The sequence below is a fragment of the Rhinolophus sinicus genome, linkage group LG06 (assembly GCF_036562045.2).
Source record: "Rhinolophus sinicus isolate RSC01 linkage group LG06, ASM3656204v1, whole genome shotgun sequence".
Classification (NCBI taxonomy): domain Eukaryota; kingdom Metazoa; phylum Chordata; class Mammalia; order Chiroptera; family Rhinolophidae; genus Rhinolophus; species Rhinolophus sinicus.
This window is the reverse complement of record NC_133756.1, coordinates 89,469,203-89,483,020: the sequence shown is the minus strand read 5'-3', so window position 1 is coordinate 89,483,020 and position 13,818 is coordinate 89,469,203. Positions and strand designations below refer to the sequence as shown.

The 13,818-nt window shown below is 37.7% G+C and overlaps 1 protein-coding gene across 5 annotated transcripts in view; it reads left to right on the top strand.

Moving 5' to 3' along the window:
• ZC3H12C (zinc finger CCCH-type containing 12C) overlaps positions 1-13,818 on the top strand; it is a 69,255-nt gene that overhangs the window by 41,170 nt on the left and 14,267 nt on the right. For all 5 annotated transcript variants that reach the window (XM_074335520.1, XM_074335519.1, XM_074335518.1 and 2 more), the window contains exon 3: positions 12,846-12,985. In XM_074335520.1, the coding sequence (XP_074191621.1) occupies positions 12,846-12,985 (140 nt within the window). The remainder of the gene's footprint in view (positions 1-12,845; positions 12,986-13,818) is intronic.

Here is a 13,818-nt window from a genome sequence, read left to right as displayed (position 1 = left end):
TGTAGGCACTTCACTGACAAACCCTGATAACTTATGTTCTTATCATCACAGGGTGGCTTGATACAATGATGCATTAAAGTCATAGAAGTTATGTAATCGTACCTGAATCTTCCAATAGAGACTGCGCACTTATCGGTCAAGATTTGTATTTAAATAAAAGATGATATATAGAAGGTTATAAAGACACAATTGATTTTCTTGTTGAGTCCCCTGATTATTTTGATCTCTTTTTGTTTTCTTTTAAAAACAAGCTGTTTAGTGATCTTCACACATTAAGCATATTGCTTTAAAAATCACAATTTACTATCAGTGGTGAGATTAAAGATTTATTTTACTGGTTTTACTTTCATTCCAAAAAAGCAAGCTTGTTTTTGTTTTCTAAAATTTAGGACTAAAGGAACTAATATTTGTTGAAGCCTTGTGTATGGCAGGCACTGTGTTAGGTGCTTATGGGTGTTACCTTGTTCAGTTCTTACAGCCCTATAAGGTACATGGGATTATTTCCATTTTAAATATGAGAAAATTGAGGTTCAGAATAAGTAACGTGGCCAACATCACATAGAAAAATGGTAAAGAAAATACTTAAACTTATGTCTGATTGCAAAGACTGCTATTTTCACTGTATTGGCCTACTCATCAAAAGCCATTTCTATTTAGTAGTAGTACTAGTGTTAGTAATAGTAGCACTAGTACTATTATAATAATTGGTAGTAATACTGAACATGCCATTGTAGACATAATTTTTATAATTAAATTTTTGAGTTATGGAATGACTGGTTTTTTTAAAAGGAAATTGATATGTTTTTTGTTTGTGTCCTTTTTCTTTTTAATTTTTATTGGGGAATATTGGGGAACAGTGTGTTTCTCCAGGGCCCATCAGCTCCATGTCATTCTCCTTCAATCTAGTTGTGGAGGGTGCAGTTCACTGGCCCATGTGGGAATCGAACCGGCAACCCCATTGTTCAGAGCTCGCACTCTAACCAACTGAACCATCCAGCTGCCTCTAGAATGACTTAAGAATAGCTTCCCTTTGACCATGTAAATAATATACTTATTGCATAAATTTTAGAATATAAGAAAATAAAAATTACCTAAGATTTTCAAGGTTCTGTATAACATTATAAGTAATATGTTAATTCAAAGCAAATACTCAGACTACAGCAAATAAACTTTGAAGAAATAGAGAATTAAAAAGAGACACCTTTGTTCTCCCTTTTTTTTTCAATGCCATGAAAAACAGGTAGTCCCCTTTCATAGATGACTTGATTCCCTCTTTAAGTTTCTCCATGTTTTTTGGTTACTCCTCATGTCCCTCACTGGAAGATAACAGTTATAATTCTAAAATAACCCTCTCTATCCTGTGGTTAACCTAGTTAATGATATGTGTGTGTATAATACATGAAATTACATTTCCTAGGTATGGCAAATGGACTACTTGATCCAATGGCTCCCTCTTCTCGGTTCTATATTGAAGCAAATTACATTAAAATATGTGGTTCTCTGCATTTTTCTCCACATTACAAAATATACTTTTATAATCTATTAACCATCGTAGGTGACTAATTTAATGGTACACTAATAAGCAAGTGTACTTCAGTTCTCCAGTGGGAGGTATATATGGTGGTGTTATAAGATGTAGAAAATATCATAATTTTAACTTTCTGGAATTGCCCTTCTGTTGAAAACAGAAAGTAGAATTTATGTGCTTTTCACATTAGTTACAGTAGTATATGTGAGTAAATTAAAGATAAACCTATTAGATATGAGACAAAGTAAATTTAAGGAATAATGAAAAGTTATGATGATATCAAAAGTCTTATGAAGAATATGTTTGTCAAAATAATCTATTCATTTTAGTTTCCCTTAGTTTCTATTTTCTAGTTCGTAGGGAGTTGCATATGTCTGAAACTGAGTGAGAGTCCTTGGATAGAAGTAGTGGAGCTTCAAAAAAAAGAAAGAAAAGAAAAGAAACAAACCAAAAAAGAAAAAGTAATAGAAGTAATAGGGCTTTAGTCACCCCCAGCTCTTTTTGCAGCTTCATTTACAAATTAATTTCATCTTATTGTCCGGTAAAAGCTCTATAATGAATTACAGAAAACTGTTGGAGAAGTTGCTATGACTCTAATAAATCAGTAAGTTTCCCATGTGGCATATTAGTTGCCATTGATATTAGAAAGCCTCTCTTCTTCAAAATATGGCCCATAACATGGCAGACCCCTAGCACAGATTTACTATCAGTATGGATAAACATATTTACTAACTCAGGTGCATTGTTTCCCAGGAGCTTCAAAAATACTCTACCTGGAAAACAGAATATGGTAGCCCTTAGTTTGTACAACGGGTCTCTTCCCAACAGATTAACAGCATTAAGAAAAGTGGTATATTCCTCTAACAGAAGACCTATTTACTCAGAAACCTTAGAGGTGAAAGAACAGGTAGAAGGTTGTCCAGAGATACCCACAACTTGGTGTTTTCCTGGGTTCAGGTAAAACGAGAAAGGTCAGCAGACATGGCTCCAGGATCCACAAGAAACGACAAGAAAAGATAAGGCAGGAAAAAGAGACACAGGTATAAGGTTTTCCCATTCCCAGCTTTGAGGCTCTCCAGTTATGTCAGTTTTGTTCATTAGTTTGCTCCATTTGCTGTTATTTCCTGTCTGATTTCCTGCGTAGAAGTCTGATGGAGGTGTAGTAAAGTGTCAGAGTTAGGTTGCAACCCGTGCATCTTCCTCAGTCTCTCAGCATTCTTTACAATGTCTTGGCTTCTTATAATATTGACTTTTCATTAGGGAGTCCTATCTTATTTGTTGGTGTTCCCAGAAAGGGATTAGCTCCCTTTGTGAATAATTCTAACTGGACAGGTAACACTGCAGTCTTGAGTTTCTTTTTGTCTTGACCTTTTTCCATTTTTTCCCCAAAAAATGGGATTGCTGTGGCCAGTACCTGGGAAACTATCTATCCTTGTCATCCAGATACCTTTCTCACTTATGCTCGAATTCCAGCAACAAGTCTACCACAAAACTGGAGAGGATTAAGGGTCTGGTCTGTTCTAATCTGCCCCTGAATCCATCCCTGTTAATTTAGAAAATGCCTCTGAACCGTTGATGCAAATCAATGGGGGACTCATCCAGCAGTGGCAACTTTTCCCAGGTCACCTTCTGCAGAAAGGTTTCAAAGACTGCCAGCAGCAGTGCCTCCCAGTGGGTGGCCAAGGCCTGAGAGCAGCCTGAGGTGCAGGGGGTGCCTGAGGCCATGGCGCTGCCTTGGGGTTTATCCTGTGCCCCCATTATGCCTGTTTCATTAGTGAAGCAGAGTCATCAACAGGCAACATTCCATCCTCATGCACAGGGCTGTACACTGACAACATACAGCAGAGCTCCTTGCTGCATTTATGCAGATCTTTCCAAAGCACTAGAAAATAACTCAAGACAGGTAATGTGAACTAGGAAAAAGGGCATATGCACTTTCACCACATCTGATCTACCCAGCATCCTGGGTAGCTTCTAAAAGGCATTTGAGTCCCTGATGCTCCAAAGAAATAGGGCTGATTTTCTTCACGTTGAGGTGAAAATAAGTTGGTGTGAATGCACTGTGGTTTCAGTCTCATGTTGCTGTTTAATAGCCTGACTCCTTTGTTTCCCTTTCTTCTAAGTTATCAGGGCAACCATTTGCCAACCGGATGCTTTAATTCTATGGCAGTCTTTTATCCAAATTCTCAGACTGCTTGTTCCTTCCTGTTAATCATTTCTGCTTCCCTAGCTATGTTTTGCATGTTGAGTGCCACACGAGTCTTGGGGGTGGAATCCATATTAGAACATTCAGATAAGGCTGGCAATTCTCTCTCTCCCAAAGGGAAGTTACCTCCAGATCCAAATCACCATCCATCCCAGAAGTCGCCATCTCCTTCTAGATCCCAGATTGAGGCAAAGAAAGGTGAAGGCAGGAGGAGAAGGAGCAAAAGCAGCGAAGGGTTGAGAACCTGGAGAAAGATAAAGGCGCTTTCCATTTCTTGCTTTGTGGCTGTCCAGTTCATTCTTTCATTTATTTGCTGAGATCCAGATAAAGTATAATCAATCGTTTTACTTAAAGTATGGTTTTTTGTAAAAGTCTCTGTAAATATACTAGTTTGTCTACTTCAAATAAGCCTTCGTCTATCCATTGCAAAGCAGGATTTTTGTAAGTATGCCTATTCCAAACATGACAGAGTAAAATAAGCCTTTTAAGAAAGAGACCTGCTGGCAGGCTTCTTGTATTTTTCTATCATTAAAGCCACCTGCAACCTTTGAGCCTATATTACCCATTTTGCTTAATAGTAACTCAAAATTTGCAGTGAGGATTTATAACTTTCCCTAGGAACCAAATCCCACTGAGCCAAAGTAGTTGAAGGACACTTTTTAGCAAGCATTCAGGGTTTCTTACCTAATCAAAAGTGGCCCAATCTTTCAACATATTCACCCAGCAAAGGACTCACTTGAGGTATACCATCCTGTTGCCAAATTGTTGAAATGAAAAATTGAGGCACAAAGGAACATGCCAATTCATAAGTATATAATTAGCTATTTTTATTACTAGGGGGAAAAACCCTGAATGCATGCAGATACAGCCCATAAGTGGCTATAGAACTATAATGAATTTCTTCCCTGTTTATATGAAATTAAAGCTGCAGTTCTTAAACATCATCCTACATTTTTAGTTAACACTCAGCACATAGTTCAGTTGCACCAGTGGGTACATCGTGCTTACTCTGACATCTTGGTTTTCCTAATTTTTTATCAGGCTTACTCTGTTTTTACAATTCTTTATCAGAACCTCCTACAGTTGCCCCTTATATTCTATCCAGCACATATGATTAGTCACATCCTTCAGCATGCCTCACTCAGTAAGGTTAGATTAAGTTCATTCTCCCACAACCTCTCAGTCTATGGAAGTCCCATCTGCCATTTGGAGCCACTTGGTAGTTGTCTGCTCAGGCTTTAATATTACTAGGGATGGTTCTGGGCGGTGGCTGGCAGCGACTTCCAAGGTAACAGCAGCCATTCCAGGGATTTCCTACTCAGCATTCATTTCTTTGGCCTGATGAGGGGAAGATTGGCTGGGAAAGTACTGGAGATGCAGGGACCCACCCTACATATCCCCACTTGTCTGCCTTTAGAAGATAAGACATTAGTCTGCCACCCATGTGAGAGCTGAAGCTGGCCTGAGGATGAAAGCCACTGCTAATTGCATTAAATCTGACTTCAAGTTACTGTAGGGTTTTACTCTACTGAAGTGTAGAATACTATGTTTTAGAGAAAACACGCCTGCGACTTTATATAAAGTATTGCCAAATTGCTCTCCCGAACATTTATACCAATTCACACTCCCACCTGTAATATATGAGTTCCGGCTTTCAGACATCCTTGCCAACATCTGGTGTTTGCAGACTTTATTTTTTTCCAGTCTGATGAGTGTGAAGTGGTGTCTCATTTTGGCTTTAATTTGCATTTCTTCACTATTGAGCATCTTTTCATGTTTGTTGGTCATTTGGGTTTCCTCTTCTGTGAATTAACTGTTCATATCTTTTGCCTTTAAAAAAAAACAAAAAACCTGATTACCCTTCTCAATGTATAGTAGTACTTTATATATTCTGAGTACTAGCCTTTTGGATGGTACTCTATGTTGCAAATACCTTCTCCCCCTCTATGGGATTTTTATTTTGTTTTGGAATCTTTTTCATAAAGAAGTTCTATGTGCCCCAGTGTATCAGTCTTTTCCTTGATATAATATGTGGTTGCATGTCTTCATTAAGAAATATTTCCCTATCCTGATGTGAATGTCTCCTATAATTTCTTCTAAAAGTTTTACAGTATTTTCATATTTAAATTTTTGATGTATTAACAAAAGTGTATGAGATAAAAAATACAATTTTTTCCATGTAAATAACCAGTTGCCCTAATACTACTTGTTGAATGGTTCATCTTCATTGATTTGTGATGTCACTCTGATCATTTCTACACACGTGTGTGTATCACCTTACACTCACTTTTTTGTTACATGTTTTCTGGTTTTGTTTTGTTTTTTATCTTTCTATCCTTTATCTTTGATTGGATTTCTGTAGTTTTATACTAAGTATTGATAGCTAGTAGAGAAGTTCTCTTTTGTTCTTCAGAATTGCTTAACTATTCTTGACTTTTTGTTTTTCTGTATTAATTTTAGGATCAACTTCTAAAGTTTCATAAAAAGCCCTCTTATTGGATTTTTATTGGAATTGTGTATTACAGATTAATTTGAGAATTGCTATATTCGTAAATTGAGCCTTACCATCCATGAAAATAGGATATTGTTCCTTTCACTTAGGTCTTCTCTTATGTTTAATACAGGTTTTCAATTTTCATTTTCTCTATAAATCTCTTGTATATCTTTTCTTCTTTAGACTTTTTAGTTTTTGTTACTGTTACAAATGGGAGCATTTTTAAAATTGAAATTTTTAATTGGTTTGCTGGTAGATAGCAACACTAATTTTTGAACTAGAACCTTATATCTTCAATGTAATAATTTGTCATAAAATACTATTAAGTATGATACTGATTTTTAAAGTAACTTTTACTTTTCAATTACAGTTGACATACAGTATTATATTAGTTTCAGATATATAACACACTGATTAGATATTTCTATAACTTATGAAGAGGTCAACTCAAGAAATCCAGTACCCATCTGAGTTATTACAATATTATCAACTATATTCCCTATGCTGTACTTTACATCCCTATGACTATTTTGTACCTACCAATTTGTACTTCTTAATCCTTTGCCCTTTTTCACCCATCCCTCCAACCCCCCATCCCATCTGGCAACCATCAAAATGCTCTCTGTATCTATGAGTTTGTTTCTGTTTTGTTTATTTGTTCTTTAGATTCCACATATAAGTGAAATCAGATGGCACTTGTCTTTCTCTGTCTGACTTACTCCACTCAGCACAATACCCTTTAGGTCCATCCATGTTGTTGCAGATGGCAAGATTTCATTCTTTTTTATGGCTAAGTAATACTCCATTGTATGTATGTATCACTTCTTTTTTTATCTATTCATCTATCAATGGATACTTAGGTTGCCGCATACCTTGGCTGTTGTAAATAATGCTGCAGTGAACATATGGATGCTATATATGTCTTTTCGAATTCATGTTTTGGATTTCTTTGGATAAATACCCAGACGTGTAATTATTGGGTCCTTCTTTGTCTCTTCTTATAGCCTTTGTTTTAAAGTTGATTTTGTCTGGTATAAGTATTGCTACCCCAGCTTTATTTTTCTCCCGTTTTCATGATACATCTTTTTCCATCCCTTTACTTTCAGTCTGTGTGTCTTTCAATCTGAAGTGAGTCTCTTGTAGGCAGCATATGTAAGAGTCTTGTTTTCTTATCCATCCAAATACCCTGTGTCTTTTGATTGGAGCATTTAATCCATTTACATTTAAAGTGATTGTTGATAAATATGTAGTTATTGCCATTTTATTATTTATATTTTTGATCTTCTTTTCTCCTTATTCTTATCCTGTTTCCCCGAAAATAAGACCTAGCCGGACATTCAACTCTAAAGTGTCTTTTGGAGCAAAAATTAATATAAGACCTGGTCTTATATTACATAACCCGGGTCTTATATTATAGCAGAATAAGACCAGGTCTTATATTAATTTTTGCTCCAAAAGACTCATTAGAGCTGATTGTCCGGCTAGGTCTTATTTTTGGGGAAACACGGTATTAAAGAAGGTCCTTTAACATTTCTTGTAATACTAGTTTAGTGCTGATGAAATCTTTTAGTTTTTTCTTGTCTGGGAAGTTCTTTATCTTGCCTTCAATTCTAAATGGTAGCTTGGCTGGTTAGAGAGTAATCTTGGTTGTAGGTCTTTGCTCTTTTCATCATTTTGAATATTTTGTGCTAATCCCTTCTGGCCTTCAAAGTTTCTATTGAGAAATCAGCTGACAGTCTTATGGGAGTTCCCTTGTAGGTAATTGACTACTTTTCTCTTGCTACTTTTAAGATGTTCTTTTTTTTAACCTTTGACATTTTAATTATGATGTGTCTTGGTGTGGGCGCCTTTGGGTTCATCTTGTTTGGAACTCGCTGTGCTTCTTGGGCTTGTATGTCCATTTCCTTCTCCAGGTTAGGGTAGCTTTCTGTCTCTGTTTCTTCAAATACGTTTTCAATTCTTTGCTCTCTCTTCTTCTGGAACCTCTATGATGCAAATGTTGGTACGCTTGGTATCCTAGTGGCTCCTTTAACTATCCTCATTTTTTTATTTAATTTGTTTTCTTTTTGCTGTTCTGATTTGGTGTTTTCTGCTGTCTTACCTCCCAAATTGTTGATTCAGTCCTCTACTTCATCTAATCTACTGTTGATTCTTTCTAATATAGTTCTCATTTCAGTTATTGCATTCTTCATTTCCAACTGATTCTTTTTTATATTTCCTATCTCCATTTTTATGTTTTCTAGCTCTTTGTTGAAGTTCTCACTGAGATCATTGAGCATCCTTATAACCAGTGCTTTGACCTCTTCATCTGGTAGATTGTTTGTCTCCATTTTGTTTAGCTCTTTTTCTGGAGCTTTGTTCTGTTCTTTCATTTGGGACATGTTTCTTTGTCTCCTCACTTTGGCTGCCTTCCTGTGTTTGTTTTATGTATTAGGTAGAGCTGCTATGTCTCCTAATCTTGGTAGAGTTGCCTTGTGTAGTAGGTGTCCTGTGGAGCCCAGTGGCAGAGTCTCCCTAGTCACCTGAACCAGGTGCTCCAGATGTGTTCCTTGTGTGGGTTATGCATGCCCTCCTGTTGTTGTTGAGCCTTTGCTTTTGGCACGTCTGTAGGAGGGATTGTGAAAATTGGCCATGACTACAGTGGAGGGAGCTGTTATGCAGCAGCTGACCCTAAGGAGAAAGATTCACTTTAGTGGGGCTCTGGTGCCTGCTGAGTCTGCCTTTGGCTGTGTTGTTTATGGAGGTGGTTGGGTGGTACTCTGGAGTAGTCTGAAGCTGGCCACTCGGTGTGTTGTTTTGGGGGCCTCTTAGGAGGACTTCTGTTGCAGGCCAAGGTCAGCTGGTGCCTTTGCCCTGCCTGGGGCCACTTGGTATGAGCTACAAAATGTTCTGTAGATGGTCACCACTTGTGTTGGGCTTGGACATGCCTGGGAGAGGCTAAGCTGCAAATAGCCTGCTTAGCAAGAGGTACAGGGCACTCTGAGTCCAGATGCTGCTCGTTTGGCATTTGTGAACCTTTGGGAGATTTTAGGAAAGTCTGCAGCATGAGCCACGACAGGCTGTGTGTATGGAAAAGCCACTGGCAGTGGCTTGGGTGGGCCTGCAAGTTGGGTGAGGCAGGCTATCGGGGTATCACCAGGGTTGGATGGTGTTCACCAGGTTGATGGAGACTCGGATATGGTGCCTGCCTGCACATGCAGGCTAGGTAGAGGGAAGGTTCAACAAAGGGACAGTGGCTTCTGCCAGCACTTCTATATGGGAGAAAGCTGCCCCTCCAGCCTCACCCTGAAGCCAGACAACTCAGTTCCTCCCTGTATGTCCCTTGAGTCTTTCAAGCTGCTGCCCCAACCCTGCAGCTCAGAGCAAATGAGTTCGTCAGTGAGTCAGCCCGTGCACAGGCCCTTTAAGAGGAATGAGACTTCAGCAGCCCTGCATCTCACTCAGCCACAATTTCCTCTGATTTTCACAGCCAGAAGATATGTGGACTTCTCTTCCCGGCACTGGGACCCTGGGCTGAGGAACCTGGAGAGGGGACTCAGACCCCTCACTGCTCAGGGGAATCTCCGTAGCCGAGATATCCTTCCCGATTTTTAACCACCCCACTCAGGTGTGGGACCAGCCCCGTTCCATGTCTCCACCCCTCCTACCAGTTTTGGTGTGGTTTCTTCTGTACATCCTTAGTTATAGGACTTCTGTTCAGCTAGACTTTAGGCAATTCTCAGTGGTAATTATTCTGTAATTTAGTCGTAATTTTGATGTGGTATGATACAGATTTATGATGTCTGTTGACATCTGTTCTGTGGACTAGTACACAGCTAATTTTATCAGTTTTTTTATGTTCTTTAAAAGAGTTTTCTCTGCTAATTTTGTGCAGGGTTTTGTATATGTCCTTTAGCTAAAGCTTATAATTGAGCCAGTCATCTACAGTCTTGCTAAATGTTTTCTGCTTCATCTGTCAATTATGTGATTGTGGATTTGTTCATTTCTTCTAGTACTCCTGTGATCTTTTGCATTACAGTGGTACCTCGGTTTTCGAACGTAATCTATTCCGGAAGACGGTTTGAGTTCTGAAACGTTCAAAAACCGAGGCACGGTTTCCCCATAGAAAGTAATGCAAAATGGATTAACCTGTTCCAGACTTTTAAAATCAACCCCTAAAACTGCAATTTTGCATGAATTTTACTACCTAAGGATACCATAGATCCATAAAATTTATGGCGTTCGTAAACCGAAATGTTCGTCAATGGAGATGTTCGAAAACCGAGGTACCACTGTACTTATATGGAGAGTGAGTTCACAATTATAGGTTCCTTGTGAATTGTTCTGTTTTCACTTTTGTGTAATTTTTTATCCCTAATAATTTTTTGCTTTAAAGTACTTTTTCTGATATTAATAGAGCTTTGTCAGGTTTCTGGGGTTTTTTTTATATTTTTTGTTTATGACTAATGTGGCAATTAAGGATGTGTTCAGCTGTAAATAAAAACTTGACTACAGTTTCTTAAACAAATGTGAGGTATTATTTATCAGATAACAAGATCAGAGATAGATATGGGTCCATCTGCTTAGAAACCCAGGCTATTTTTATGTTTCTACCATATTTCCCTGAAAATAAGACCAGGTCTTATATTAATTTTTGCTCCGAAAGACACGTTAAGGTGTATTTTCAGGGGATGTCTTATTTTTTTATGTGCAACAATCTACATTTATTCATATACAGTCATGTGATCTTCTTCTGGAACATTATCATAATGTACTAAATGCATCTGTCTGGCTGACGATCTTAACTGGGGCTTATTTTCTGGGTAGGTCTTATTTTTGGAGAAATGCGGTATTTACCGTTCACAGTGTGGCACTTTTCATCCTCTTGTTTTCTGCCTGTGAGGTTTTGTGGGATGGGATTGCGGGGTTGTGGGGCAGAGGGGAAGAAGAGGATAATGAGAACAACCTTTATAGTATTGCGTGGTACAATATCCTGTTTTATCACGTATAGAATCTTTGTCTCGTGTTTGCTGTTTACCCACATTTTATGAAAGTTCTTTAATTAGAAGATGGAATCTTTTGTTCCTACAGTAAAATGTGACAGTTGTCCTTACCAAATGAAGTCACTGGGAAGAAGATGCTTATGCAGTTGTCTCTTAGAGCCAGAAGAGGTTAAATGCTCAAGTCTCAGTAAACCAAATGTCGTTAATGACTAGCAGCAAATAGTAATACACTTAGATTTCAAAGCATTCATGCAAAATAAAATAGTTAGGTTTTAGCAAGTGGAGTTTTTGTATTTAGGAATAGTTAGTATATGTATTCTCTAAAGAGATACTACCATCATTTTCTATAGTTTTTCAGAAGACTGGTTAAATATCAGTATTTTCCATGAAACCTAACATCACCATGCATCGTTTGCTGGGGCATTGGTGAGGCTATCAGGTGGCGCTTTTACCTAGAAAATGTGACCTCAAACTCCCCTATCCCTTATCTCTGTCTCTGACTTGCAATACATCTGATTTCACCTCTAATGTTGCTCTGGGCCATTAGGATAGGTGTATGGAACCAATAAACAGTCTCTGTGGTTTGCATTTACAGTCTTCAGTAGCTATACAAGAAGGTGTCTATTTCTGTTTTGTCCCTAAATGATTAGTCATATTTAGATGGTTCTAGTGTTTCTCTGGGGGCTACTAGAACAATATATTAATATACCTAAAGTTTGATTTGTGCTAAAAGTTAACAAAGCATTTACCTACCTGTTTTATTCAGTCCTCTGTAGCTGTAAAAAGTAAAGAATGTCTGTCTTCATTATACATAAGAAATGGAGCCTCCAGAGCTCAAACTGTAAAAGAATGTAATTTATTGCATTCAGAGCAGGAGACTGTTTCTTTAAAAACATTAGAATAAGTGTTATTTTGAATTGTTAGGTTAAAGTACACCAGCAGAGCCTGGTGCTAGATAAATATTTGTTGAATGACTACATTCTTAGTTGGACATTTTCTTTTGGGCACTAAAACGGTTAATCCAGAGTTGAATGCCCTTTTGTCATCATTAATCTTTGTCCAACACAATAATGTTAAACAGAAACCAGGTGTCTTTTCATTGAAGGACAGGGGAACATATTTTTCCTTTCAGTGCATGTATGTACATTGTTTTACATTGGTCACCTGTATATTTTGTGCTGTAATCATAACATTGAAAATATGCATAACTCTTGAGAAGGATGTTTTTAGAAACTAAGTATTCCATTCCACTGTTTTTACAGATTTTTTTCTATGTGACTTCATTTTTACATTGACTGAAATTATTCTTGCTGTGCTTGAGGCCCCCTGTTTTTCCATCTTGGTCAAAAAGAGCGTGTATCTTTCTGACTAGTTAACCTTTACAGCTTTACATTTGAAAAATCACTTTTCTTTATTCTCCATGCAAACATCATCCCAGTTTTCTTACGTTTTTTTCCTCACAGATTTTCAACTCCTAGATTATTTTAATGTTTCTCTGAGCTACTCAACTCCATCTTAAATTTGAAATCTCCTAGCACTATTGTAGTTATGTGATCATTTCTGTTTACGAATTTGAATTGATTAAGTTAAATTTAGGTTTTGTTGTGTTTTAACTGTTATAAAATAATCTTTCAGCCATGGAAACAAAGAAGTATTTTCCTGCCGAGGAATAAAATTGGCAGTGGATTGGTTTTTGGAAAGAGGCCACAAAGATGTTACAGTTTTTGTTCCTGCTTGGAGAAAAGAACAGTCCCGACCTGATGCTCTCATTACAGGTAAGCCCTGTTAGCTGTTTGTTCTTAGCTTCCGTGTATACCTGTGCAGGCATCTGGCACTGTCAGGTATTTCGTTGAACAGTATGTTAATCTGTTTCTGTGTACTCAGTCTGTGTGATGGCCACTTTGTTTTGGGTAGGACATTAAAGTTATTTTCAAGTTTAAAAACTACCTGACTGTGTTAATTAAACAGTAATCCTTGCTACATAAGCCAGTTTTTATTTTTAATCTTTTTTTTTTTTTTTAAAGGAGGGTGCAGCTCACAGTGGCCCATGCGGGGATCGAACCAGCAACCTTGGTGTTATTAGCACCACGCTCTAACCAACTGAGCTAACTGGCCGCCCCTTTCAGTTTTTATTTTTAATTTGGGAACTTTTTACTTAAAATTTTGTAGATTTCTGACCTTTGGAGACATGCTGGGAGTCGGGAGACCTAGATTCAAAATTAGACTTTACCATTTACTAGCCATAGGACTTTGAGCAGCACATCGAACCTCTTTGGACCCCAATTTTCTCATCTGCTGTAAGAAATTAGACTAGGTGACAAGGAAATTATAGTGACTGCAGATCAGAAAGGATTTGTGAGACTCAGGATATGCTGTCTGGTGTCAAGTAGAAGGAAATCACTTGATCCCAATGAAGTGTCTGTATTTTGCACCACTTTGTAATTTCTGAATGCATTAGTTTCAGGCAAAGATGTCCTTTGTAAGTGTTAATTATTGTTGCTTAACATTTTGCTTAAGAGACTGTCTATCAACATCCAACCGTTCTCACCCCTCCCTCTACTTCCAACATTAACAAAAATTGAGGAACGTTTTTGAAGAAAACTAGAAC